Raw genomic sequence first — 26556 nt, forward strand, 5'->3', positions numbered from 1 at the left:
TGCCGCCGGTCGCGCTTGTCTTTTTTTTTTTTTTTTTTTTTTTTTCACTTTGAAATCGAATTTGACATATGACAGATACGTAAATCAAACATGGCGTCCATTGTAATAAATTTTTCATGAAGAGATAACCTAGACAATATAATAAATGCTTGTTAAAGTAAAAAACAAATAAGCTGTCGAAGTGCATTGTTTAACGATGAAGAAATACCAAGAAAAATGCATGTATTATGTAGTTCCAGCGAGAAACGACGAAGTAAAAGTAAAATAGTTAATAATATTTGCCGGCTTTCAATCTAAGTGAGTACTTTTATTAATATGCATACTTCGAATTACTTTCATTTGATTGTACTATTCTGATATGATTTTTCATTACAGTTTAATAATTCAGAAATAATTGAGACATTTAACTATATCAATACTAGAAATTTTAAGGTTATAAATAGATAGAGAGAATTCCTGTCAGCTTTCTGAAAGGTATGTTATTAAATAACTAAATATAAATTATTCTTGTTCTAATAATGTAGGATCATAACTAATAATTCTACATTTTTTCAGCAGTATAAAAGGAAAATACGTTTAAATGTAAAATGTTTAGACGGTTTACTAAACACATTCACAAGTATACAGGTATTGATACGAGATGAATGAATACACAGGAAAAAACAATAAGAATGAAGTCTGAAATGTGCTGAAATCTTTGCTGATCTCCCACTAATATTGAACAGTAGGACTCGTAATTATATATTAAGTCAGTTTGGAGAACATACTAAAAACACTAATGATATAATCGTAAGTGGAAGGAAATTCTCAATTAATGGTGAAATTCTAGCTAGTGCAAAGGTTAATTTAGGTTTGGCTATGTCACAAGAAAAGTTTTTAAGTATTAATAATTTTATTGATTCATTGATATTACAAGAAATATTATTATCTGTGTTGTTTAATGATGATAAAGGGAATCACATTGTATAGATTTTCAGGAACTGTCAAATGACAGGCAAAGTATAATCATGATTAATGATAAAATTCTACCTAGTGCAAAGGGATAAAACACCCTTAATGTGCACTGCTTATTGCATTTGACTATTCTGAAAGAGTTGTCAATAGCTTTACTCTAAAATGTCTTATTGTAGATGCTATAAGAAAACTATTAAGTACTGTTATGATAATATCAATGATTGTTGTATTTCTTTAAGACAATGATAATAATGACATTTTGAACAAACATTTGAATGCACATTAACAATAGCGCAGAAAAGATTCCCAAATAGAGACTGTACATCATAGATATTATGTAACTTAATGTAAATCAAAATAAATATATATGTAAAATATATATATATATATATATATATATATATATATATATACACATGCAGGCCTTATCTATGCATCCAGGTATGAATTGTGGTTATATATGTATATGTATATATATAAATAATATCTACTTTCATGTACATTTCTATTCTTTTTGTGCTCAGCTTGAAAGGCTGATATGCTAAAATGATATTACACACACATATATATATGTATATATATATATATATATATATATATATATATATATATATATATGTTAAAGTAGTTAATTTTGATGTTGAGAAATATGAGTAAGTTCTTCAAGGGCATACATCAAATAAAAGGCAAAGATTTAGAAGTTAATCTTTAATTTTTCCAAATGTTTCGACATAGTATTTTATGTCATCATCAGTGGATCTACAGAATGAATATTGAAAAATTAATATAAACTAGGAAAAAATGACAGAAATTGGAAAAAGAACTATAGATATAAGTAATATAATTATAACAATAACAATTATACTTAACAGATAGATAAACAAGAGAAATGAAAAGTAAAAAGAAATATATACAAACATACAAAAGCGTAATATATATACATAAATATACACACAAACAAACGTGTATATATGATATACATGTAAAAACACGTACACATATGCATATATACATACGAACAATACATATATATAAACATATACATACGGACATGTACATATGTATATATACACATATATACATACATACACATACACGTATACACATATACATACATACATATATATACACATATATATATATATATATATATACATATATATATATACATACATATGCAATATGTATGTATTGCATTATATATATATATATATATATATATATATATACATTGTGGATAGCGTGTACATTTATGTACATTTTTATGCTTTTCGCACATAGTTTATACAGCTTACTACCATCTATTATAATCATATATAATGTTATATATATATATATATATATATATATATATATATACACATTGTGGATAATGTGTATATTTATGTACATTTCTATGCTATGTGTGCATTGTTTATAAAGAGAACTATGTAGATATAATGTAGAATGTTTTTGTGAAAAATAAATGCTTTTAAATTTTTTTTTTTTTTCAATTTTTCTTTTTTTAAATTTTGAATTAAAACGGTCCATATAATTTTGGTTCATTTCTATAGTATTTTTTATACGCACCCGTTCAGGCGACTAGTGCCATCTGTAGCGGGGGGCTTCAACTAACACAGGAATGTGGCAACGAAATATGGCCCGAGAGAGCGATCTATATACTCTTCTTTTATCTATGGATGGAACGAACTCATGATATTCTAGTAGTATTGCAGACTTGCAACCGTTAGTTGCACACTTCATGTTGCGTTGCCTGTGTGCTGCGCAACTTAGAACGTTGTTTTATGTCGTTTAAGGTTAGATAAATAGGTTTCCCAATTAAATTCTAACCCATTTCTTCACATCAATTTATGTTTGTTCTTACATGTATTTTTTACACTTTTGCAGTCATATACATCCCGACACCTTTCACTATCTATACTGACATCATATCATTATAATGTATGAAGAATTTGTAACTTTGCATAAACCACAACTGTTGGCATGTGGTGTTCCTGAAATATATTGGCCCACTCTTTATAAAAAGTTAGAAAGTGATGATTTAGAATCAAGCAACGTCTTCCAAGTACTGCAGATAGATTATGCGGATGATGTAAAACAACCTGGAGATCCTAATTTCACCGTTCAGGTAACTCATGAGCAGGGTATCAGTAATAATGATCCGCAAGATATATTTTTGATTGATCATGCTTGGACCTTTCGAATCAGTGATAGAAGAAAATTGCTCTCAGAAATTCCATCACTCAGAGATCGCATGGCCAGCATGTTGGGAATAGATAATGTAAATGATATAAATGAGGTCATAGAATGTATTTGCAATGAAATGTGGAAATATTGTTTATACTATACCATGAGTGGTTTAAGTTCTGACATTGAGCATAGTATGCCTGTTTGGTATATGATGGATGAACTAGGATCTAGGATTCAACATAGTGATAATCCTAATGTTATTGTAACACCATTTTTATATATTACGAAGCAAATCACTTATAGCATTTTATTTCCACTAAGAAGTATTGCCCAAAATGAATATCTTCTGAGAGATTATGTAGTAGGAATTCCTATTGAAAGTGAATATCGAAAGGCATTGCTTCATCCTTGGCACCCATGTGATTTTACAATGGAAAGTTTTACCCAAACTACACCTTCGAAAGAATATTTTTTAAGTGGTAGGATTGATGAAACATTACCTGTTGTTGAATCTTTTCCCACCTTTTGCTCAAGAGCACTTAAGGTTTTTACACAATATAAATATGTACACAAATATCTGACTCATCCTAATTTTGAAATATGTGATGATGAATCATCAGCGGATATATTATGGTATACACAACATTTTAAAAACTATGAAGAGTTATCACTTAATAGACCTAATACATTTGTAAACCAGTTTCCATTTGAAAATGTCATAACAATTAAGGATTTATTAAGTGCCATATGCCGTATTGATAACATTGAACATCATGATATAAATTCTTTGGACACTTATCCAGAATGGCTTCCAACTACTTACAATTTAGAAACTGAGCTTATACAGTTTGTAAGTTATTTTCAAAATAGACTTAAAAAAAAGCTAGATAATACATGGATTTTGAAGCCTTTTAATTTAGCTAGGGGTTTAGACACCCATATCACAAACAATTTGAATTGTATATTGCAAATTTGTAGATCAGGACCAAAAATTGTACAAAAATATATAGAAAATCCTGTATTATTTTTAAGACCCGATACAAATATAATGGTAAAGTTTGATATTCGGTATGTAGTGTTATTAAAATCTATAAAGCCATTAGATGTTTATATTTATAACAATTTCTTCTTACGTTTTGCTAATAAATCATTTAGTCTTGATAATTTTGATGAATATGAAAAACATTTCACAGTAATGAATTATGATGAAAATGCAACATTATTCCATCTCAAATGTGAAGAGTTCAAAACAGAATGGGTTAAACAATATCCAGACCATAATTATACCAATATAGAAAAAATGATTAAGCAAATGCTCAAACAAGTATTTTTATGTGCAACAAGTAAGGATCCACCAATGGGAATTAAAGAAAACCCACAATCAAGAGCTTTATATGCAGTTGATTTAATGTTGAATTGGCACCAAACGCAAATTAGACCAAAACTTCTGGAAGTAAATTGGATGCCAGACTGTAAACGAGCTTGCGAATATTACCCTGACTTTTATAATGACATTTTTGAATTGCTATTCTTAGATAAAACCAATACAAATTTTCAAAAATTATAGCTTTGATATTTTTAATAGATATATAATAAACTATTTTTGAACTAAAAATGGAAGTTTTTAATTGCAGCAAATTGAAGAGAATAAGATAAATGAATGAATATAATAAATAAAAAAAGTTCAAATGTTCATATTTAACATTTAATATTAGTTTCACTCATATTACAATATTACTGTAATCTCTCACCAATTCGACACTGTGATAGATCGATACCTCCTGTAATCCAACACCCTCGCGACCGAACTTTTTTGAAATTTTAACTCTATTTTCTATATCATATGATATGAAAGATATTTATGCATTTACTTACTCATTTATTTGCTGTGTTTTAAAAATTGTTTTGTGAGTTCTTACACTTCTTTCTATATAGTTGCTATAACTAAATCCCATTCAACATCACCAATCACAGGTTTTAAGAAGACTTCCTTTAGAATTTGGCTATCCACAGCGCACAAACTCCTGAGAGCAATAAGCATTTGGCCGCATCTCGTCCACCACTCATTTCTTTTCTCCAAATTGTATTGTTGTAAGGCCAGCAGAGTACTAACAGTTGAAGAATCTGATAAACTATCGGTTTCTGGATTCAAGCTGAATTCTATAAAAATATTGAAAAGCTACTCGAAAGCACTATCTTCGTAATAAAATAAATAGTAGATCAGCATTTATTATAAAAAAACAATGTATTTTAAATAATAAGTTATGTACAAACCTTTTCTACAAAGAATTAATGTGACCATAAAATGTAATTCGAAATCATCTGCTTGCAAGTTTGAACAAATCTTTACAGCTTGTTTTAGGCAATTGCCTGTATTTGTATCCAACAGTTCATAAGCTCTGCAAATCATTCCCATATAAAATCATTCAGAATATAATGTTATTATAAACTTAATAGTTTCAAACCTCAAATAAAAATTTGTAAGGTCTACAGGCCAGTAGACTGATTTCAATATAAATAATTCATGCCAAACATATGCCAGTAAAGTATCTTGCTGCTTTTTGTCATATTTCATGAATGTGGAATTATTTCGCGCTTGTTTCACAGAAGTAAGGAGAATTTGTGCAATTATGTCCAAAAATACATGGCCTATAAAAAAATTATGATATATTTCAAATACAATATTTTATGTTTCAATATCAACAGAATAAATTGAATAAATTTATAACTTAAGTTATACCTTGCATATCAACAGCACATTTTAAAGTAAATTGAGTTTTGCGGCTGCTTCGAGAAAAATTTGCAATTTTGAATTTGAAACGATTTTGCCTACAATCTTCATGTGGTATCATATTTAATATTTTTTTCTTTGGTTTTCTAGGTCCCCTTTCTTGCTGAACAGCTGTAGTTGACAATATTTTTATTTTTATTTAAATTGTCATATAAGCTGATCTTAGCGATATATCTAGATAAGCTTTTACCTGTTGTATTCATTTTTGCTGATAGGCACCTTTGAAATCGACAATAAGGACACCAGTTTCTTCGTGCTTTATCTATAACGCAATTTTCTTTTCCTGCTAAAAATGAAGAAATATTTGAATTTTGAGTTTTGCTCTAAAAAATTCGAATACTAAAGTTGAAGAACCTATCCAAAAATCAATTTTCTGCCTAAACGTAAATATCCGTGACAATTTTGCAATCCACATATTTTTTGGTGGCATTGGACGTTTTTCTCTAGTTTTTAGTAACATAATATTTATGAAGATAGTGGTGAAAATAATTGATTTCTTCCAACCAATTTCTATTCTATGCCGACTGAGATTGTCCAAATTGGATTGATTTGTACTATTATAAATTATTTGTAAGTCAACTTACCTATGCACGTGTAAATAGCTGATCTTCTGACGCTTCTTTTGAAAAAGCAGGAACATCCATCGCAGCAAATAGCTCCATAATGTCTTCCAGAGGCCCTATCGCCACAAACGCTGCATAGAAGATCTGTTGATGATGGGCCAAGTTTAATACATTCAATTGGGTATACAAAAATAACACTTGAATATCTAATATTGACGTGGTTGTTTATATATTGCATTATTTGTTTATTTATATTTCCATTAAAATCATAATTTTTACCCATTTCTCGGAAAATATTGGAACTGCAAAGATTAACACAACTGGTGTTAGCGGAGCAAAGCAATTGTGAATACTATTTGATGTTGGCGATCAAATGCGATCAAAAAATCAGCTTCGCATATAATTCACCTACAACTAACTATTATAATGACCTGTAAAAGTAAATATTATCGTGGTGCGATATTGTAGAGGCATGTCAATCATCATCTTAACATAAATATATCAGACTTTGAATTATCATTGATGGTAATAAAACACCGATGATTCTAATAAAAATAAACTTAAAAAAACTAACAATTCTTGGCATATTAATTTTAGAAATATTTTATAATATCTTTGATGGTAATTATATATTAAGGTAAGGAACTTGGAAGATGTTAATCGAACAATACTCTACAAAAACCTATTAATATTAACGTTGCTCTATCTGCATTTTTTAACTTCCCTTATAGTAAGTTATAGTAAGAGGCCAAAAATCGAAAATGATTTTTTTTGTATTCATTCAAGTTTTGAAGATTTTTGAATATTTTGGTATACCTTGAAAAAATGGATGTGTGTGTGTAAGTTTTGTGTGTCCGCATTTCTTCGTCCAAGTTTTCGGGCGCACGGATCAACCGACTTGAATGGTACTAAAAACATTCAATTCCAATTGATAAGGAGATGTGCTGATTAGTTTTTGGCAAAGGTAGGTCCAGACGTTACGGATATACAAAGCAAAAAGTGCAGAAAACAGAAATCGAGTTTTTGATAGTACGAATCATCCGATTTGAATGATCTAAAAAACATTCAGTTTGTAATGATGGGGAGGAGTGGTGATTAGTTTTTGGCAAAGCCAGGCCCAGACGTTTAGGAGATACCGAGCAAAATGTGCAAAAATATAAGTTTTCGAGAGAACTAAGCATTCGATTCAAAAAACTTTCTGCTGGTTTTGATAAAACGATTGCTTTTGGAAAAAGAATTTTTTTAACTTCCAAAAAAATTTTTTTTGAATATCCAAAATAATTCCGATTTTAATTTTAATTCTAGCTACAGTTCTAAAGTTCACTAATATACTTCAAATGAATAATTTTAACTGCTATTCAGTTAATAATTCTTATAAATATTATACAATATTCTTCATTTTAAATTTGATTGATCGAGTTTTGTTTATTTACTTCTCTGTAAACATATATTATATAAGTTATTAGATCTCTGTAAACATATATAAGAGTTTCAGTATTTATAATAATCGATTAGAAAACATTTAATATTCTTCGAATATTTCATTATGGTGCAGAAAGTTCCAGCAATTTGCCATTTTAACTTGATATTTTAACTACCATCAAATATCTGAAAATGTTATGTACAAATAGTATGCTTATATGAAACAATATGTTATAAATGAGAAAATTGCCGTATGAAAATTCTCAAGACGAGTTAAAATAGCCTCTCACATTAATAATTTTGAATTTTTATTTTCAATTTTACGAAAATTAACAAAAATCATGAAAATGAATTTTTTGACTGCTAATTTTGATTAAATAAATTGATTCATTTAAAAAGGTCTGATTTTTTTGGATTCCTAAATAGTATTTGTTATTGTTAAATAAAATAATTTTTTCACCGCCCCGGTTTTTACTTGAAAAAATATGGTCACCTTACTAAAAATGCATATTACGTACGTATGTAACCGTAGTTTTTCCATTTGGATAGCCCTGCTCTAAAGCGTGTTGAGGTGTTAATTTATTATGCGAAGAAAACGCGTAATCAGTGCTCAAGTCTGGGAAAATGTTCAACTTCAACCCTCTTCAACCATTCTAATATGGTTATTTTTATGGACATGACACGATGGCACGCGCCTGACAAGCCGTAATGATTTGTTTGGCAAGTCAGGGCACAAAGGGTCGCATAATAAAAAAAACAAGATCAACATTTTACAATTTCAGAGCCAGTGGAGGTGTAATGGTTAAGAACGTTGGCAAACACTTGCTACAAGTTTGGTACTAAACTCGGCCAGCCCGATATCAAGCAGTGTGATATCAAATTCTACTTAAACAAAATAAAATGTCGAGTGGAAATTCTTAATTTAAAGCAGCTCAAAATGAAGACATAAAGTCAAGCCTTACAATATCAGTAAGTCATATTATTATCAATAAGGTGATCATATTTTTTTGAGTCAAAACCGGGACGGTAATTTTAAATTATGCTAATCCGAGATAGGGGAAGGGAATGAATGCTAGAAAAATTAATATGATTGTAAAATAACAAATACTATTTAAGAAGTTAAGACAAATGGGCCTTCTTTAAATGAGTTTTTTTTTAAATCAGATTTACTTTATTTTTTTCATAATTATTTAAAAATAATTAGCACTGATTTGCTTTATTCCAGATAGTCAAGACGTTCATTTTCATAATTTTTGTTAATTTTCGTAAAATTGTAAATAAAAGTTCAAAAATATGAATGTGAGAGGCTATTTTAATCCGTTTTTTTCATATAAGCATACTAGTTGTACATAACATTCTCAGATATTCGATAATTAGTTGTAATTTCATTATCAAGTAAGAGCCAAGAATCAATTTAGACTTATAGTTTTTAGAAACCCGGGACAATCCGGGTTATCAGAAATCAATCCGGATTGTCAGAAAATAAACTCTTGAAATACAAGACACTTAGTTATTAAACCAATAGGTACTACGGTCTACATCTATGGAGTGCGGCTAGTAAATCAAACATAGCAATTCTACAGAGGTTCCAGAACAAAAATTTTATACTGATCGTAAACTATGTACCAAACTGATTAATACACCGATACCTGTATATTCTAACTGTTGAAGAAGAAATTAACCACTTCTGCTCCAGGTACATGATTTGGTTAAGTCAACATTCAAATCTACTGGCGTGTGACCTGCAACTGAAAAAAGAAGCTTTAGTAAAAATTTAATAACAGAAGATGCTATTAAAGAACAGTTATATTTTAAATTTTATTGTCAAATGAAACAAAAAAATAGTTCGTACCTGGTTTCGGCGATTGTTATAGAAAGCGCGAGCGATCATATATGTTTATTCTTCGACACCGCAAGTACTTCAGTAATCGCACCCTAAATACACAACCTGACAGAAAACTACGCCTCATTTAATACATGACCCTCCAAATGGTAATTATTAATTATAGATAAATTATCGGACTTCTACCATATCTTGTCATGATTGGATAATATTCAAATACGTATTACATCCATTATTAAAAAAAATTAAATGAAAAAATATTTGAGCGTTTCAACTTTTAAAAGACTTTGTTTAATAAGATCACTTATCAAAAATATTTTGGAAATTTATTTGAACTCCTTACTTTTTAAAATATTGTGTTATTGATCATAATAGCTAGAAATTTTCGTTAGAGATTTAAAGAAAATAATAAATATCATTTATAATCTCCTCTATTATTATTTAATATTTATTTTGAAAATTAATTTAATCCCGTATTTTTAATAGAATTTGGTTTAATAATTATCTTTAACTGGCAACTATGGGTCGCGCCGCCATTTCTAAAACTATATATTTTGATGTGTATATATGTATAGATGTATATTGTTACCCAATAAACAAATTATCTGAAAATATTAATTTCTCTATCTTTTATATTTGTGTGGGGTGAAAACTTGTAATCATAAATGGGGTCGTCAAAAAGCTCGCAATCATAAATGGGGCCGCGAGTGACAAAAGTTTAAAAAGCCCAGCTCTAGATCTGTTTTCGAGTTTTCAAAAATATGCTAAATATCATATATAATCTAAAAATACTTCATTAATCTTTAGTATATTCCGCATAATAATCGATATTAGGTTTTTTGAAGACCTTGATTTTGAAAGATTGTGTTAATATTTAATGAATTACCCCGGTAACAGGTCTATTTTTATGTATAGTCAAAATATATTAGATTAGTATATTTGGCGTGTATGTATAGCAGAAATTTCCCTGCAAGTCCCCTGAAAATTTCATTGAGTTTATATTTGATATCCATAACCGCAAAATTGTTATCATACTGCTTGACATAAAACTGGCCGAGCTTAGGATTAAACCTGGGACTTTGTTTGCGCTATGCACGTTCTTTGCCATTATACTACGATGGGCTCATAACTTCAATTACTTATAATCTAGATAAAATAGAACATAATTATTAACTATTATTATTAATTTATTATTAGTTAATTACTCTTCGAATATAAATTACCTATTATAGCAAGAAGAAATACAAAAATACAATAAAAATTGCTCCTAACGTTTGTTTATTAATAACATTGCATGTGTTTGTAAAAAAATACCTAGTCATTAATAATATTTAAAAATTTGTTTTAACTATTAAAATCAATTACTCGGGAAGCCCTATATATAATCCCTGCCAGTGGCGGATCCAGCTTTGGCCCCAGGGGGGGTCACATAATTAAATTATGGTTTCGCAATACGATTAGAAAATCCTTAAACTTTAGGAGCCTTTAACTCCGCCGTCTATAATAAGTTACATATTGAATTTATAGAATGTGTTTGGTAACAAAATATAAAACTAAAATCATTATGAAGTCATTTTATTGCTGAATTAGTGTTTTATGTAAGTCTTAAGACAAGCTCAGGGGGGGGTCATAACCCCGTGACCTACCCCCTGGATCCGCCACTGATCCCTGCAAGTGCCATGTACAAATTGAATTAACCAACAATCCTATATCGAATGTCTTTGCAACGCCATTTCAAACTAATGCTCCCAGTTTTGTTTTCAAAAATTTTATAATGGACGGTAGTTATAATTAAATAATACTTATCGGTTCATGACATTAAAAAATAATTTCAACTAATATTTTAGATACGTTATCCGGCGACGTAGTAAAAACAGGCAGTTATCGTTTTTCTGATGGATCTCGATATTTTGGGGAGTGGAATAAAAGAGGCCAAAAACATGGAGTTGGACATTTGTTATTTAAAAATAGAACAAGATATGATGGCCAATTTGCAAACGGGCTATTTAGTGGATTGGGAGTACTTTGTTTTGCGGATGGATCAAAGTTGGTATAATTTATAAAAAAATTAAGTTGTAAGTTAATTGTTATTAACTTGTGAGGTTGAAGTAGATTATGGTTGTAAACTAATGTATATATAATATTAAGTGTGATGTATCATCATAACTAATTAAAATCATCTGATGGAATGAGATATGAGGGCGAGTTTCGTGGGGGGCGTATCTGGGGTCTCGGTCTTGTCACTTTTGCAGATGGTACACACGGTTTTCCAAGATGCGAAGGATACTTCAAAGATTGTAGGTTGATGAGGCGTAGAAAATGCCCTATAATTATATTGCATGCCCAAGCTATTGGCATGTTGGCTAGGGAATTCACAAAACACAATAATTGATCTAAAAAAATAAAACGTATAAGAAAATAAACATATGGTAATTGTAAGGATAGTATTTTTGACTATGGAGTAAAGTAGCAGAACATGTTTATGAAGCAATGATGTTTATATCATTAACTATAAATAAATGTATATTTAATTTACCTTTGAATTTCACAGTTTTCTCATCTATAAAATCATTTATTAATGTGATTTAAAGATGTAAAAAAATCTTGATGCATAAATATGTTGTTCATAAGAACGTTTGATTCAAGTAAAGATAAAATAGCAAACCAAATTTATGTTTGAAGGATAACCACGGAATTCTATAGTTCATTCGATTATGTCCTTTAATACTAACTGTAGTTGCAAATCTAATTTTTCATTTCAATTTTGAAATTATACAAATAATAAAACTTAAGCAAACAGCGTTGCTAATGAATAAATATTTATTAATAACTTTACAAAATGCATCAATAATAAAATTTATAATTGCACATAACGGAATACATTTTGTTATATCCATAACATAATACAATTTATATATTACTCTGAATAGATATTGCTAGCAATGATTTGTTTGACTTATTCACATTCTTATCTAAAGAATTTATTTGCATTTTATTACACTAATATCACTTGAATTGGATTAGTTAACATAACATTAAAATTATAGATTAGGTCGAAATACTGTTACATTTTCAGAAAACTCTCAATTAAAATTAAAAATAAATGTTTTATAGACACTTATTTTACAAACTTCCAGTATTTTCTATAAATTAATGTATAGAAAAAGCAATTAAAAATTGCTCTAATTACCATTTCAATCTTAAACGTTTAAAAAATGTCTTTATAAACCGAGAGGAATGTACTAGATCTAATAATGAAAACTGAAATAAAAAACGACTAGTTTATCTTATGGCAAAAATTGAGATAAGTTTTAAGATGTTCGTAAATTTATATACACTAATATCTATAAATAAATGAATAATAAACATGTACAAGATCTGAATTCAAATGAAATAACTATTAAAATAAATTGTGGACAAAAAGAATCACGTAATATTATCTTAACAAAGCTTCATTACCGAATCTTTAATAAAATCACTCAAACACCCATTTATATTATCGTCATTCTCTCTAGAACTAACTATTTAACACTATAATTTAATATATGAGTTGATTAAATTTGTTTTCAACATTAAAATTAATATTTTATCAGAAAATAAGTACTAGTAAAGTTTTTCATATCTGTTTATGGCATTTTCAAATCGAAAGCATTTTCATCACTAAAAAATAGCTATAACAAATTTTATACATCACCTATTTTTTACCAAAAAATACTTTTCATTATAATAAAGAAATGTTCTAGTTTTACATTAAATGCTTCATATGGTGATAGATTGGATATATCCAATATCTATGCCATTCACCACGATTTCCAAGAACTTCTTGTAAATACTGCAAAATAAATTTAAATTAAGAGTAAAAATTTTCTAAGATTATGAGTTATATGTTTATATAAATACAAGAACTAATATGTGTGCTAAACTTACTACTTTAGGCCCTCCACCATATAGTTATCACCAAATGAAAAAAGTATTTTAGTAAATTAAATTAAATTAAATTTGCTTAAGCGGATACCACAATGTTTTTCGATTGAAAACTTATATTTGTATTTTGATTTAAATCGATTTGATATGCCACAAGTCACATTTATCTCATTGATCATTATGTTTTGCATTAGCAAAACCATGTAAAATACTTCTCATATCATAACAAGTTAAAAATACATTGTAAATTGTCTAATGATAATAAATATTTCATTAGCTAATAAAAATTTAGAATAATAATGTCAATTTTTGTATTATTATGAAAGCAGACTTATCACCAATTCAGCAAGTCGTATTAGATATAATTCATCATCCAATTTTCTTCGTATTCTAAGACTTGTCCGCATTCTTAGCCCAGGGTATTAAACCTGAATAATAAATTGTTTAAAAATCGTCACTAATCACACATTAAATAATTAACACTTCAAATTTTCAAACACAAAAATTTGTCAATCTTAATTACATATTGTGCACGAATAAGAAAACTTGTGATTGAAAACTATGAAAATCGTAGAGATAAGCAAATAAATCTTTTTTACATAGCTTCTTGCTGGACAGGTATTTAAACCAAGACGTTTTCAAATTTAAAAAAAATATTTTGATATTTATAATTTAATTATAATTCAGTAGAAATTATTTTTAAAGCTATGAAAAAATAATTCATTTTACTTATGATTTGCGTATTATTATTATTATATATTTGCCTAATAATATTTTATAAAATAAATAGAATTCATAAATATGAAAGTTATAAATTTTCACAAAGAGATAAATACGACGTTAATCATATCTCGCAATCATTCACCTCAATTAATTAATTCAAATGTTAAAAACGTTTTCTTAAACTATATCACACAATCAGATTAAATACTTTCACAACATTAATAATAATTCTATGTACAAATATAAAACAGACAACGTCATAGTATAATAATTAAATTATTATTAAAACTAAGCTACCTATCATTATCACATTCTTTGATTATTTCCTCCCAAACTTTGCAAAATTAAACGTGATTTTAGCACCAATTATTTAAATGAAATTTATTTTTTATAGAATTTTTTGAATAATAAATCCAAAATTCTTAGATCATTTTATTTTTCTGTTTTCTCAAAAAAATTGTTTGAGGTGTAATTGTTTAGGGTCTTGATGCAAATCCTTATTTTAAACGTATCAACTTCGGTAATAATAATTTTGAAAAGTACAAAAATTAAATTTTATAGTTTAAGTTTGGATAAAAAAATATTCACTATGGGCATGGTTAAGTCAACACAATTAAAATAATTATTTTACTCTAATGTAATAATTATCAATTTTCTTCAGTTTAATGAATATACTTGAAAAAGTTTTGAAAATGAACGGAGAAGTATTGAAATGAGTTGTATTTATATCCGAAACAAAAATAGCACTATTAGAGAATCCTAATCAACTCTCATCAATAATTAATTACCAATTAATAACGATGAATCGGATCCAGAAACAACCTGAAAATTTGTAGTAAAATAAAAACATTTCTACAATAAGTCCATGATGTTATTCGTGTGTGTTAGTAAAAATATTTTGGTTATTCGAAACAAGAAAAAAATATGCATGGCAATTGAAAGTAAATATGAATAATTGCTCAATAAGATATATTATTCAAAAGAAATTTAAATGAAAATAAAAATTTAAAAGATAATTAGATAATTTCATGGGCTAGTTATATATAGGTAAAGTTGAGTAAAAATTTACTTGCCACTGATAAGTGCTTTCAAACTTTTAGGTATTTTTTAAATATTGTTATAATATCCTGTGATTTTAGAAATTGAAACATGAGTTTAATTTTTATATGATTCTGCTTAAAATGAAGAGAAATGATACGTTCAAAATACCATGCATATTATTTAATCACCCATCTTCAAATTTCAATAAACTTATTATCTTTCCTATTCCTACAACGTACTCTGTTTTTCAACGAGTGTCGTTTATTATTCGAGGATAGTATTTTTAGTTGTCACAACAGAGTACAAATTTTACTTCTTTGCTTGCCTTTATGTTTTTTTGTGACGTTCGTCTCACTTCCAGCATTTGATGAGGCTTTGATTGTTTGTTGAGAGGCCGATTTTTGATGATCGGTTGCAGTATTGGTTTCAGCATTTTTGCCGCTGCCTGCTGTACTCAAATTGGATGAACTGTATAATGATTTTGATAGGCGAGATCTTACAGTTTTAGGCAAAACTTTGGTTTTCCGCAGACTGTCGAATCTTCGACGGGTCAGTTCCATAGTTGATGGAAACTTTTCCGTCGAGTCGGAATTGTGCGTGCAGTTCAGCGTGGTTACGGTGAATTCTATATCCTTGACGTCTGATGATCCTTAAAATTTATATTACACCTTAACTTGGTAATAATTTGAAGCTACGAGATAACTAGCAAATAATTTAAAACTACCAGCTGACTACGAATTAGTTCAAAACAAAAGTAACTTTTAAGCTAAATTTAGCCTATTTTCAAGTTTTAAATGGAAGTTATATGAAAATTGAAAAAAATTTAAACTTTGCAGATAAAATTTAGAATTGAGATTAAAGATTGTTTAAACCTTATAATTAAAAATTATATTCATTAAGGTGGTCCTTAATATGGACATTTTCGAATTTCCTTGCTCCCAAGGGCTCAAATGGTTCCAAATTGATGAAAAACAATTTTTTGAAAGCTCCTAATATTAACTTTTAGATAGTGCGCAATTCAATCAAACTTCGTATGGAAATAACATAGAAAAAATTTTGAAAATTAAAAAAAAAATTTTTTAGGTATAACTTAGCGACACATTTTGAATAAAACTCATTCATTTGCTCGCTAAATTACATCTAAAAATATCTTTAAAATTTTTGAATTTTTTTTTATGCTATTTCCATACAAAACTTTGATTGAATTTCGCACTATCTAAAAGACAATATTAAGAGCTAAAACTTTGAGAGAATTGTTTTTTATCAATTTGGAACCATTTGAGCTTTTGGGAGCAAGGAAATTCGAAAATGTCCATATTAAGGACCACCCTAATATACATATTATACTTATTGTCTAAACGTTTACTTTCAGGTCTTATTATTTAAGAAGCAATGTCGTACAACTACTTAATATACTATAAAATACTTTAAGTTACTCATTATGAATAAGCTTGATAAGAACCCGAATAAATAATATTAAGTTACAAAAAATTAGACCGATCTCTACTCCCTAACAAGCACTATTCCCAAGTAATATCTTTCATGATCAGTTTATTATAAGCAAGTACATTAGTCAATGATATCTTTCAAAAGCTTTTAAATAATCAAAACCGGTTCAAAATTTTTGGCATGTTAAATATAAAATTATCAAGTCAAATTTTGTGCTCTTTACTGTATCGAATACAGCTTGTTCTTTCACATGTTATATTTCAGCAATAAATGATAAATAAATATCATTATCATCATATAAGTAGAGAAATTGATAGATTCTAATATTTTTTAAATTTAAAAATTTATGATTTTATATATTTTTTGTTTTTATATTTTTCATAAAGTGAGGTGTGAAAATGTAAATAATGAAAATATTGTAAATTTTATAAATTAATAAGTAAGTAGCATCTTCCATTAAACACAAAATAGAAAATAGACAATCAAGTCATTTGTAAAAATCATTTTCCTACCAGTAAATTCTTCGACAGGATTATCAATCGTGTCATGATCTATCCACGTGAGACCCATTTCAACTTTTTCTGCTAAATCTTGCCAATGTTGACGATTTTCTAATGTCCCATTATATAAAGGTCTAATCCAAGGAAATGTATCTGATAAAACGCGATATAGAGGAAGGCATATTACGTCTATGAAACCCACTTGCATTTGGGGGAGTTCGTCTTTGCGCTCTCTGAAAAAATAAAAAAAATAGAATAGAAATAGAATAGATAATTTTCTCAACTACATATTACATATTACACACACCATAGGTCAAAAAATGTCGCTTAGGCACATGTGATTTTTGGATTCTAGGGATCAAACTAGGATACTTTGCTGAAGAAACCGTACCTATAAAATTATTTTACAAGGATGGCCGATCCACCCATGCCCATGGTTCAACACCTGATACACCTCCCTGAGCGTTTTTTTTTTAATTTATCCCTTATTTTGGCTCAATGCACGGGGCATCAGAATTCATTTTAGAGATATGGTTTCTTCAGCTAAGTGTCTTATTTTGATCCTTAGTATTCGAGAATCATATGTGCCTAAGTGACCTTTAAATCGACTCGCCCTCATATATATATATATATATATATATATATATATATATATACAATAAAATGGCGATTGCATGCAAAGAACAAAGAAAAAAGAGTTACTTGGGGAACCTGTCTAGAACACAGAAAGTTATTAGACTGTAATTAGGTTCGTGTTTATAGTAATCTGCGGGGTTAGTTTCAAATTAAGGTAGGATTAAGGTTACGATGTATTTCTAGGCCATTAGGCTGGAATAAATAAATGAATTTAAAAAAATATGATAAAATATTTTTGGGTATCCATTAATTAATTTAATAAAGAAGGTCTTCATTCTTCAATCTGACTAATCTTCAGTGCATCCAAATAAAAAGGATAAATGAAAAAATAATTAACAAGTAAAAAGTTAATATCAAAATGAAGTAAATAAAACAAATAAAAATACCAGTCAAAGTATTTGCGATCACACCATGGTAATTGTTTCAATGCGAATGAATACATTCATTCCACAAATTCCTTGTATGAGACTATCCATTCAAAGACCGTACAAACAACTCAATCCTTTATTACCTGTCCATCATGGCGACAGGTTGCTGGTTAAGCTGAAGCCTCTCCAAATCGCCCTGATCGAAGAACTCGTCAGCTACTAGCTTTGCTACGCGGTGTTGGATTTCCCATGGCTTCGCTATGGCACTCACGTCGCAGGCTGTCATCATCATGCCGCACAGTACTGGAATCGAAACAGAAGTATTAATAGAAATTGAATATAGTATAAAGATAAATCCGTAAAGAATAAAAATTCCAGAAAAAATTAAGTTTTATTACATTTTTTCGAACATTTTTCGCTTTGACACAGGACTTAACTATTTAAAAGTCGGATTTTTTTAAAACCATGGCAAATTGTGTTAATGTTTTGATAGCGGTCCTAGAAATGGTATTCAGAGTTATGGTTCTAAAGTTTAAATGAACAAAATTAATAAAAATCAATCACAATAATAAAAAAAATAGTCATAATTGCATCAAAGCTCTAGGCTGCACTTAAAAGCTTGTAATTTTCAAACAACGTGAGATAATTGTTTTTCCTAATTTTTTTTCAGCATAGTTAAGGTCAATACTATCACCTTATTCCACACCCTATATATATATATATATATATATATATATATATATACATAAATCAGTCAGTAAAATAATTTTTAAGCTTTTTTAATCATTTTCGAAATATTCGCTTAAAATCGTTTTCAAATTTTCACGTATATTTAAATGCATACATCTTGAAAAGTATTTAAATTACATTCGTAACATTTTCATAGCAGATTTTAAATTCTTAGAGCATAAATATATTATATAAATTTCAATATATAGATTTGTTTGCGATTCCTTTATCAGCTTGGAATACACATGATATTTATGAATGTTAAAAAAAACAGGTGAAAGCATTTAGTAAATTTATAAAAAACAAACAATTTGTATTGATAAAAAAGCTCGATCATTAGAACTTAACTCGCATTTATATATTAAAATTTTTAAGCATTCCTCCAATTTAATAAAAGACATATTTAAGTAATTTAGAACTATGCATACAGGCCTATATTTAATACATGAATGTTTAATGTGAAAAATTTTAATATATATTTGTTCTTATTATTTATTAATCATTATAAGAAATACTCTTTACTTATACATTTATATTTAAATAAATTATTCATAATCGCTAATATTGATTCGATTAAAACATCTAAAGAAGGCACGTTCTCGCCCTTTTGTTTTATTTTCAATTTCTTAGTTTTTTATAATTAAATTTTATATTGTTAGTTTTAAAACTAATTTATTATCATTTTTAACATTTACATAGTATTATAAAGTTTGTCTGTGCCATTTGCGAAGTTTTCAGCAATAAAGAATCGAAATTTCAAAGCTCGTGACGCGAATTAATTCTTTCCACTCGGATGCCGCGTGGGAAGTGGAGTGGAAAGGGTTAAACTATTTCATATTGGAAAAATGACTATTTTATCGAAATTGTGATTTTTTAAATATTATAGTAAAAACTAACCGAAACTAACCGAAAACTAACCGTTGATAAAAACTAACCGAAATATAGAATTTTGTTTATAAATGTTGTGAAAGGATAGATGCCCATGAAGATGTTCCAAAAGTAAGTCATGCGCAAATTGTTTCGTCCGAAAATGAAGATCCTCGGAATTTGGGGTTGGTATAATATATATATATATATATATATATATATATATATATATATATATATATATTATGGGTATTTAGTGCTGTTTAAATACATTTCGCGACCACCCATTAAACATTATAGTCCTATACAACCTCCATATATCATTCCATCGTGACTTACATTCTAATATAATGGTCAGCAGAGTAGAATATTCATATGTAAAGCAGCACATATGTTGTCTTGTTTAATTGAATTTGAATATTCATGAGTTTCTTTATTTTCCTTTGTTTTCTGCGTACAATGTACGAATATAATTTTGTTATTTTATGAATATATTTAACCGCATTTCATTTTTGTTATCTCTTCATATTTTGTTTTCAGTATAGTATGAAAACAATTTTTCATGCGTGAGAGTTTCGAAAACAAAAAATATATACAGATACAGCTTTTATTCACAAACATAAATATTTGGTGAAATGAAATTATTTCTGAACTAACTGTTTGTGGATTTATAAAATAAATAAATAACATGTATAATACATACAAAGTTTGGGTGATACGTGGCATAGAGATTGGATTTTGTTAGTAGAAGTTGTCAGAAAAATATGCACAAAAAAAAATTAATAGAATAGTATCAATTCAAATTTTATGTTAAATTATGCTATTTTGGAAGATAAAAAGTGATCAATTTTAGCGGATACATAAATAAAAAAAATTCATTATACGTAGAAGAATATTAATAAACTACTTTGCCCAGCATCGTAATAACATTCGGAATTAGAACACGCTTTCAAAACTAGACTAATAATATAATTTAATACTTAACTAAATACTTTTGGAATAAAATTGATTCAATCAGTGAAGATTAGAACCGATATGGAGAAATTTTAGATTATTTTTTTTATCAATCACCAAACAAAATGAAATACTTCAGCAACCGCATCGCAATCTAAAATTGATTTTTCCGTTACTAATGCTGACTGGTAAAAACTGTTTTCCGCAATATAAATAGTCCACATCATCAATTTCCACTTACGTTCTTTTTTGTCTTCACTCTGCCAATCGAATTCGCCATTTTCAATCAGTTCTAAAAAGTTATTTCTCTTCTTAAAATACATTGCTAAATCCGTAGACAATATTGCTGTTTCCACAATTTTCATAACGCTGCGATAATCCTGCGGCGAGAGTGCCTGTCGAAAATAAATTTAGATTTAAAATTTTATGATATTTTATACCTAATATGTATATTACTATCTCACCTGAAATATATTATTGCTTTCACTATTCAATATCATAACACATTGATCGAAGTGATGATGTTCCATGGTACTAGTAGAATATAGTATTGCCAACGGACTTTCAATTTTCGTTTGAAATGCGTTATTTGTCCCTCGGTGATCTAAATCATGGCAAAGACAAGCGACAAGAAGTCCCAGAATTTCTAAATCTGTCATAAATCTTTCCATTTTTCCTGTTTTTAACATTGCGAACATTGTCTGAGCCACATTAAAAGCGTGCCTCCAATTATGATATTTTACTGGACGATAGTTCTTTCTGACACTGAGAATCCAACGACATAGAACCTGGTAATAGATATATTAAATTTACATTCTAAAGCCTATAGATCAATATTTTAGATAAAACAGACATTTTTCAATCAATAGTTCGAAATTTTTTAAATTTATCGAGGCCAATATAGAAAACATATAAAACACTCTGTTTAAAGATCTCTTCTATCATCGGCGGCCGACATAAATATACCAATATAATATACAAATTGTATCAATGTTCCATAACAATAAATAATAGTGAATAAAATCAAACTGCACTTATTCAACAATTGCTTCATATCTATAATATTTTAAATTCCTGATTATTATGAATTTCAATACTTACATCATACGGAACATGAAATTGTTGCACTAGATTACATTGCAAAAACATTCTAATTGTTGCTCTGCACGTATCATCATCCGATAATCCGAAATCTGCAATTAATATTATTTTGATATATTTTACTAAAAAGTTATTGCTAGCACATATTATTCTACAATGAGAGATAAACTACTCTTGTAAAACAAAAAAATATAGTATATTTTAATGATTTTAAAACAATGAATTTGTATTACAAGATAGTAGATAATAACTTTAAATATAGGAATATTAATTGAAATATTGAATAGGCTGCCCAACTCCAACTCGAATTAAAGTTTTGCATATTGCTAGAAAAGTTTTTCTTTTTGCTCAAATGGTTTATTTTCAATTGCAAACATGTTTGCATTTGTATTTTCAAGTAGCAATGGATACATCAAAGGCGATGTATATGATCGATAGTGCATCGGTTCAGATGCCAATATATGGAAATTTTGTGGCTAAGAAATGGATATGTACCTATTTATGAATAACCGTAACCCGTATTGATAATAATAATGATTATTTCAAGTTCTTGTAGAAATATGTACATGTATGTATGTATATATTTCATTTACTTATTCTTACCGATAAATGTAAAATTATATAAATTGTAAGTATCGGCCGACGGAATCGGATCCTTAACCAGTTTCATAGTGTCCTCATTGGGTGCCGTCGCGTGGTAGGATAAGCATTCAAGGGCCACTTTCTGCTTGGCCATCAATTTGCAGGCGCTCTCGTACATCTGTGTGTTATGAATACCCAAACCACAGAATATCGCAAATGCTTCGAATATGCTGATATCGCAATCACTGAACTGGCTTCCGTTATCCTGTTAAGGAAAGGACAAATAATGTGTAGGATTTCAGAGAAAAATCTATAATCCATATATATGTGTCTCTTGAAGAAATAATTTGATGAATTCATAGAATTTATGCATAATTTTAGATGTTTTACGAAATAATTTGGTAAGAATTCCAGAACGAAAATCTCTACTCGTAATGTATGTGGTTCTTGCAAAAATATTTTTAATTGTACATTATATGTGTGAGCAATTTTATGTACCTACTGAATTAACGAGAGGCAAATTGAACAGGAAAACTAACAAAAACATATATTCATTATATATTTATCTTTTGTAAAAATATTTTGAGTCTTTCGTAAATTCGTGAGCAATTTGATTTGTTTATGGAAGAAAAATTACTATGCACTATTTATGAACAAATATTAAATACAATGAAAATCATAATGTATGTGTCTTCTATGTGAATATTTTTGGTTGTTGATTTCATTTATGAACAAGAAGAAAATAATACGTAGAATTTCAGGACATTTTTTTTGTAAAAACAAAGTACTGCATAAATTGTAGGTAAATATTTGTCTTGTAAAAATTTTCATGATATAAGATTGATAATAATGTATCATTTAAAAACTTAACTGAACGCAGATGATTGATTTAAATTAATTATCTTAAATATTCATAAACTTGTTAAATTTGTTTGCAAATACTATATTTAAAACAATACACCACCCTTATTTCAAATACTGATATCAGTATTTGGAATGAAGGTGGAATTACAGATACATCTGTAATTATTATTGTCATTTTAATTACAGACATTATGTCTTCTCATAAAATATGTCTCAAAAGGTAATAAAATTTAGACAATTTCAGATAATAGTTAAATTCTCGCATTGACCATATTGTTGATATTAGTTTAGAATTTAAATGTTAGTATTGAGCGCGGAGCCAGCCACCCATCAACCTCGCATATCTCAGAAACTATTGAATGTTCCAACTTGAATTTTTTGTCAAATATTCAGTAAAGTGTATTAACAATGTATGTCAAGTTTTATCAAAATCGAATTATGTATTTTTGAAAACGTACAATCTCTTTCAATGTTAGTATTGAGAGCGGAAACAGCCACCCATCAATCTCCCATATCTCAGAAACTATTGAATGTTCCAATTTTAAATTTTTGTCAAATATTTAGTAAAGTGTACTAACAATGTATGTCAAGTTTTATCAAAATAAAATTATGTATTTTTGAAAACGTACAATCTGTTTCAATACTAGTATTGAGAGCGGAGCCAGCCACCCATCAACCTCGCATATTTCAAAAACTGTTAAATGTTCCAACTTTAAATTTTGGTCACATTTTTGGTAAAGTACAATAACAAGGTATGTCGAGTTTGTTCAAAATCGCAAATCGTATTTTTGAGAACATACCATCTGTTTAAATTTAGAATAATCGATTAATTTTATGGCATGCTCTATAGTGAAATATATATGATATTTAAGTGCTTTAAAATGATTTATTACAGCATCATAATAGTGAAATATAGAGCCATTAAAAAGCTATATCGATTGAGTAAAATAATGCCACTTATGTTACATCATATATATGATAAAATCTAATCATAATATTGTTCAATATTATAATCTGCAAATAAAATTTTGCAATAGCTTTGAATGATAATGAGATTATTAACGAAATTAGAAGCTATTGCATTCCCAATTCGAGACAAAAAAATCTAATTGAAATAAAAAAGATACTCTGAAATAAAAAAGTAAATTAAGTTAAAAAAGCAATGTTATAAAAAATAAATTAAATATATAATTATTCCAACTATGCAGTTGAATATATCTGACAAACTACTAGATCAAGGTTATTTACAGTGTTACCTCTGTAAAAAATGCACTCATGAAATTTATATTTTGCATTGGTTAAATAATATAGCTATTATGTTGTAAAGTACCTTTAAAATTAAAATAAGTCCCTGGACCTATTTGCCCTGATCATCTCAATTAACCCCAGCTGTGGGGTAAAAAAGACCAGATTACAAATTTTTGAAAATCTGCAAAAACAACACATTTTTGCAATGAGGAATTAGCTGAGAGTTTTACTGAACATATTCAGATAAATATTTGTTTGATGTGCTATTTTTATTTTTACAAAATAATTTGCTCAAAGTCAAATTGGACTTTTGTGCCCCGCCCCAAAATTTATATATATATATATATATATATATACATATATATATACTTACAATTACATTTTCATTATCATTTACCTTGTTGATCAATTGTGCAACCCCTATGACGTTTTTCTGTCCATTATAAATCGGCATGCACAGAATGTTTCGTGCCAGATCCGGTTGTCCATTCGCCTGGTCGACCTTTAACCAGGCCGAAACGTCGCTGATGTTCAGTATCTGACCGCTGGTGGCAACGTAGTGGGCAATTTGGGCCAAAGTTGACTGCTTCAATTCATCGATTGTTGGCCGAGATACTTCAGCTGAATCGTTGGAGGCACCGAGCTCGAAAATCATCGTGAAATGACTTCGAGATTCCTAGGAAAAAATAATGGTAGTTTGTGATTGATACGAAGTAGTTGTCTGAATGTGTTAGTAAATGAAAATGATAAAAATATTAAATAGTAAGTTTAAATTTATTTAATTAGCATCTAAATTTTTACTCTTTCTAATTTGTTTAATTTAATCTAATGAACCCTGATTGAGGAAAACATGAAGCTTTGGTTACATTACTAATAGTTGGATTAGCGTTAATTCTATATAAAAATTTATTTATTATTATATTAATATTTATATCATATCATAGTATTGACATAAAAATGAACTTAGGTTAATACTGGGATGTTTATTTTCTACCGTTTTATTCAACTCTTTATATTAGTTAACACCTTTATATGCTAAAATTACATTGCGTGGGTTAGTTAAAATGAGATACATCACTAAATATAAACATGAATTCAATATTAAATACTGATATACAATAAAACCTCTAATACAAATACGATTATATCTAATTCGTGTTTCATAAATACGTGATCTCATTTTAATAAAATATCGTATGGATGTATCGTATTAAAAACATATCATGGCAAAATCAGTTATGAAAAATATATAAGCATGAATTTCAATTTATGAAATTACACGAATTCAAAAAAATAACCCTAATATAACTTTCAGGTCACATTCCTAATTTTAGGATATTGTACCAAATATTAAGGCTTTTTTGTGAGCCTGACCAATATAATAATATATATAACCAATATAATATAACCAATAATTAATATTTAGAATATAACCAACCAATAATTAATATTAGAATATAACCAATAATTAATATTTATGACTGTTGTTAATCCTTTCAATATAAATTAACATTAGAAATAACAAAGAAATGTTTGATGAAAATTTTTGAAACTATTTGCATATTAGGTTTGTTTTTGTTCTAGTGCTTCTAATTTTTTGAATGTAAAATAAAAATTCGATGGTATATAACATGCATATTCAGCTCCATAAATATAAAATCAATCACAAAGTTATTGAATATAGCAATCAATAACAAATGTGTTTCCTGTAGTATTATTGTTTATTTGTTGAAAAATATTATAATAATAATAGAAATTGTACACAATTCTACCAAACAAATAATTAACTAATTATAACTTGATAATA

The 26556-nt window shown here is 28.1% G+C and overlaps 3 protein-coding genes and 1 pseudogene across 3 annotated transcripts in view; 2 read left to right on the forward strand and 2 right to left on the reverse strand.

The window, feature by feature from the left end:
- The first annotated feature begins 2647 nt into the window (after positions 1-2647).
- Positions 2648-4711, forward strand: LOC113370813 (tubulin--tyrosine ligase-like protein 12). Its single transcript, XM_026611499.1, has 2 exons — positions 2648-2750; positions 2842-4711. The coding sequence occupies exon 2, from the start codon at positions 2894-2896 to the stop codon at positions 4709-4711; it is 1818 nt and encodes a 605-aa protein (XP_026467284.1). The 5' UTR covers positions 2648-2750; positions 2842-2893.
- Positions 4712-5071: 360 nt separating this feature from the next.
- Positions 5072-6781, reverse strand: LOC113370814 (photoreceptor-specific nuclear receptor). Its single transcript, XM_026611500.1, has 7 exons — positions 6778-6781; positions 6520-6642; positions 6126-6221; positions 5885-6046; positions 5610-5793; positions 5419-5543; positions 5072-5304 (listed from the first exon to the last, which is right to left on the reverse strand). The coding sequence occupies exons 1-7, from the start codon at positions 6779-6781 to the stop codon at positions 5072-5074; spliced, it is 927 nt and encodes a 308-aa protein (XP_026467285.1).
- A 143-nt stretch (positions 6782-6924) lies between these two features.
- On the forward strand, positions 6925-12155 carry LOC113370815 (annotated as a pseudogene).
- Positions 12156-15741: 3586 nt separating this feature from the next.
- The window catches only part of LOC113370816 (cGMP-specific 3',5'-cyclic phosphodiesterase), a 141820-nt gene continuing 131005 nt past the window's right edge, over positions 15742-26556 (reverse strand). Inside the window, exons 7-13 of the mRNA XM_026611501.1 lie at positions 22659-22902; positions 22056-22147; positions 21419-21742; positions 21196-21349; positions 18548-18707; positions 17413-17633; positions 15742-16100 (exon numbers count right to left, since the gene is read on the reverse strand). Coding sequence (XP_026467286.1) covers positions 15742-16100; positions 17413-17633; positions 18548-18707; positions 21196-21349; positions 21419-21742; positions 22056-22147; positions 22659-22902 — 1554 coding nt within the window. The remainder of the gene's footprint in view (positions 16101-17412; positions 17634-18547; positions 18708-21195; positions 21350-21418; positions 21743-22055; positions 22148-22658; positions 22903-26556) is intronic.

This window comes from Ctenocephalides felis, unplaced genomic scaffold (genome assembly GCF_003426905.1).
Source record: "Ctenocephalides felis isolate EL2017-DRISC unplaced genomic scaffold, ASM342690v1 CF-g0.4_SCAFFOLD_01492, whole genome shotgun sequence".
Lineage (NCBI taxonomy): Eukaryota > Metazoa > Arthropoda > Insecta > Siphonaptera > Pulicidae > Ctenocephalides > Ctenocephalides felis.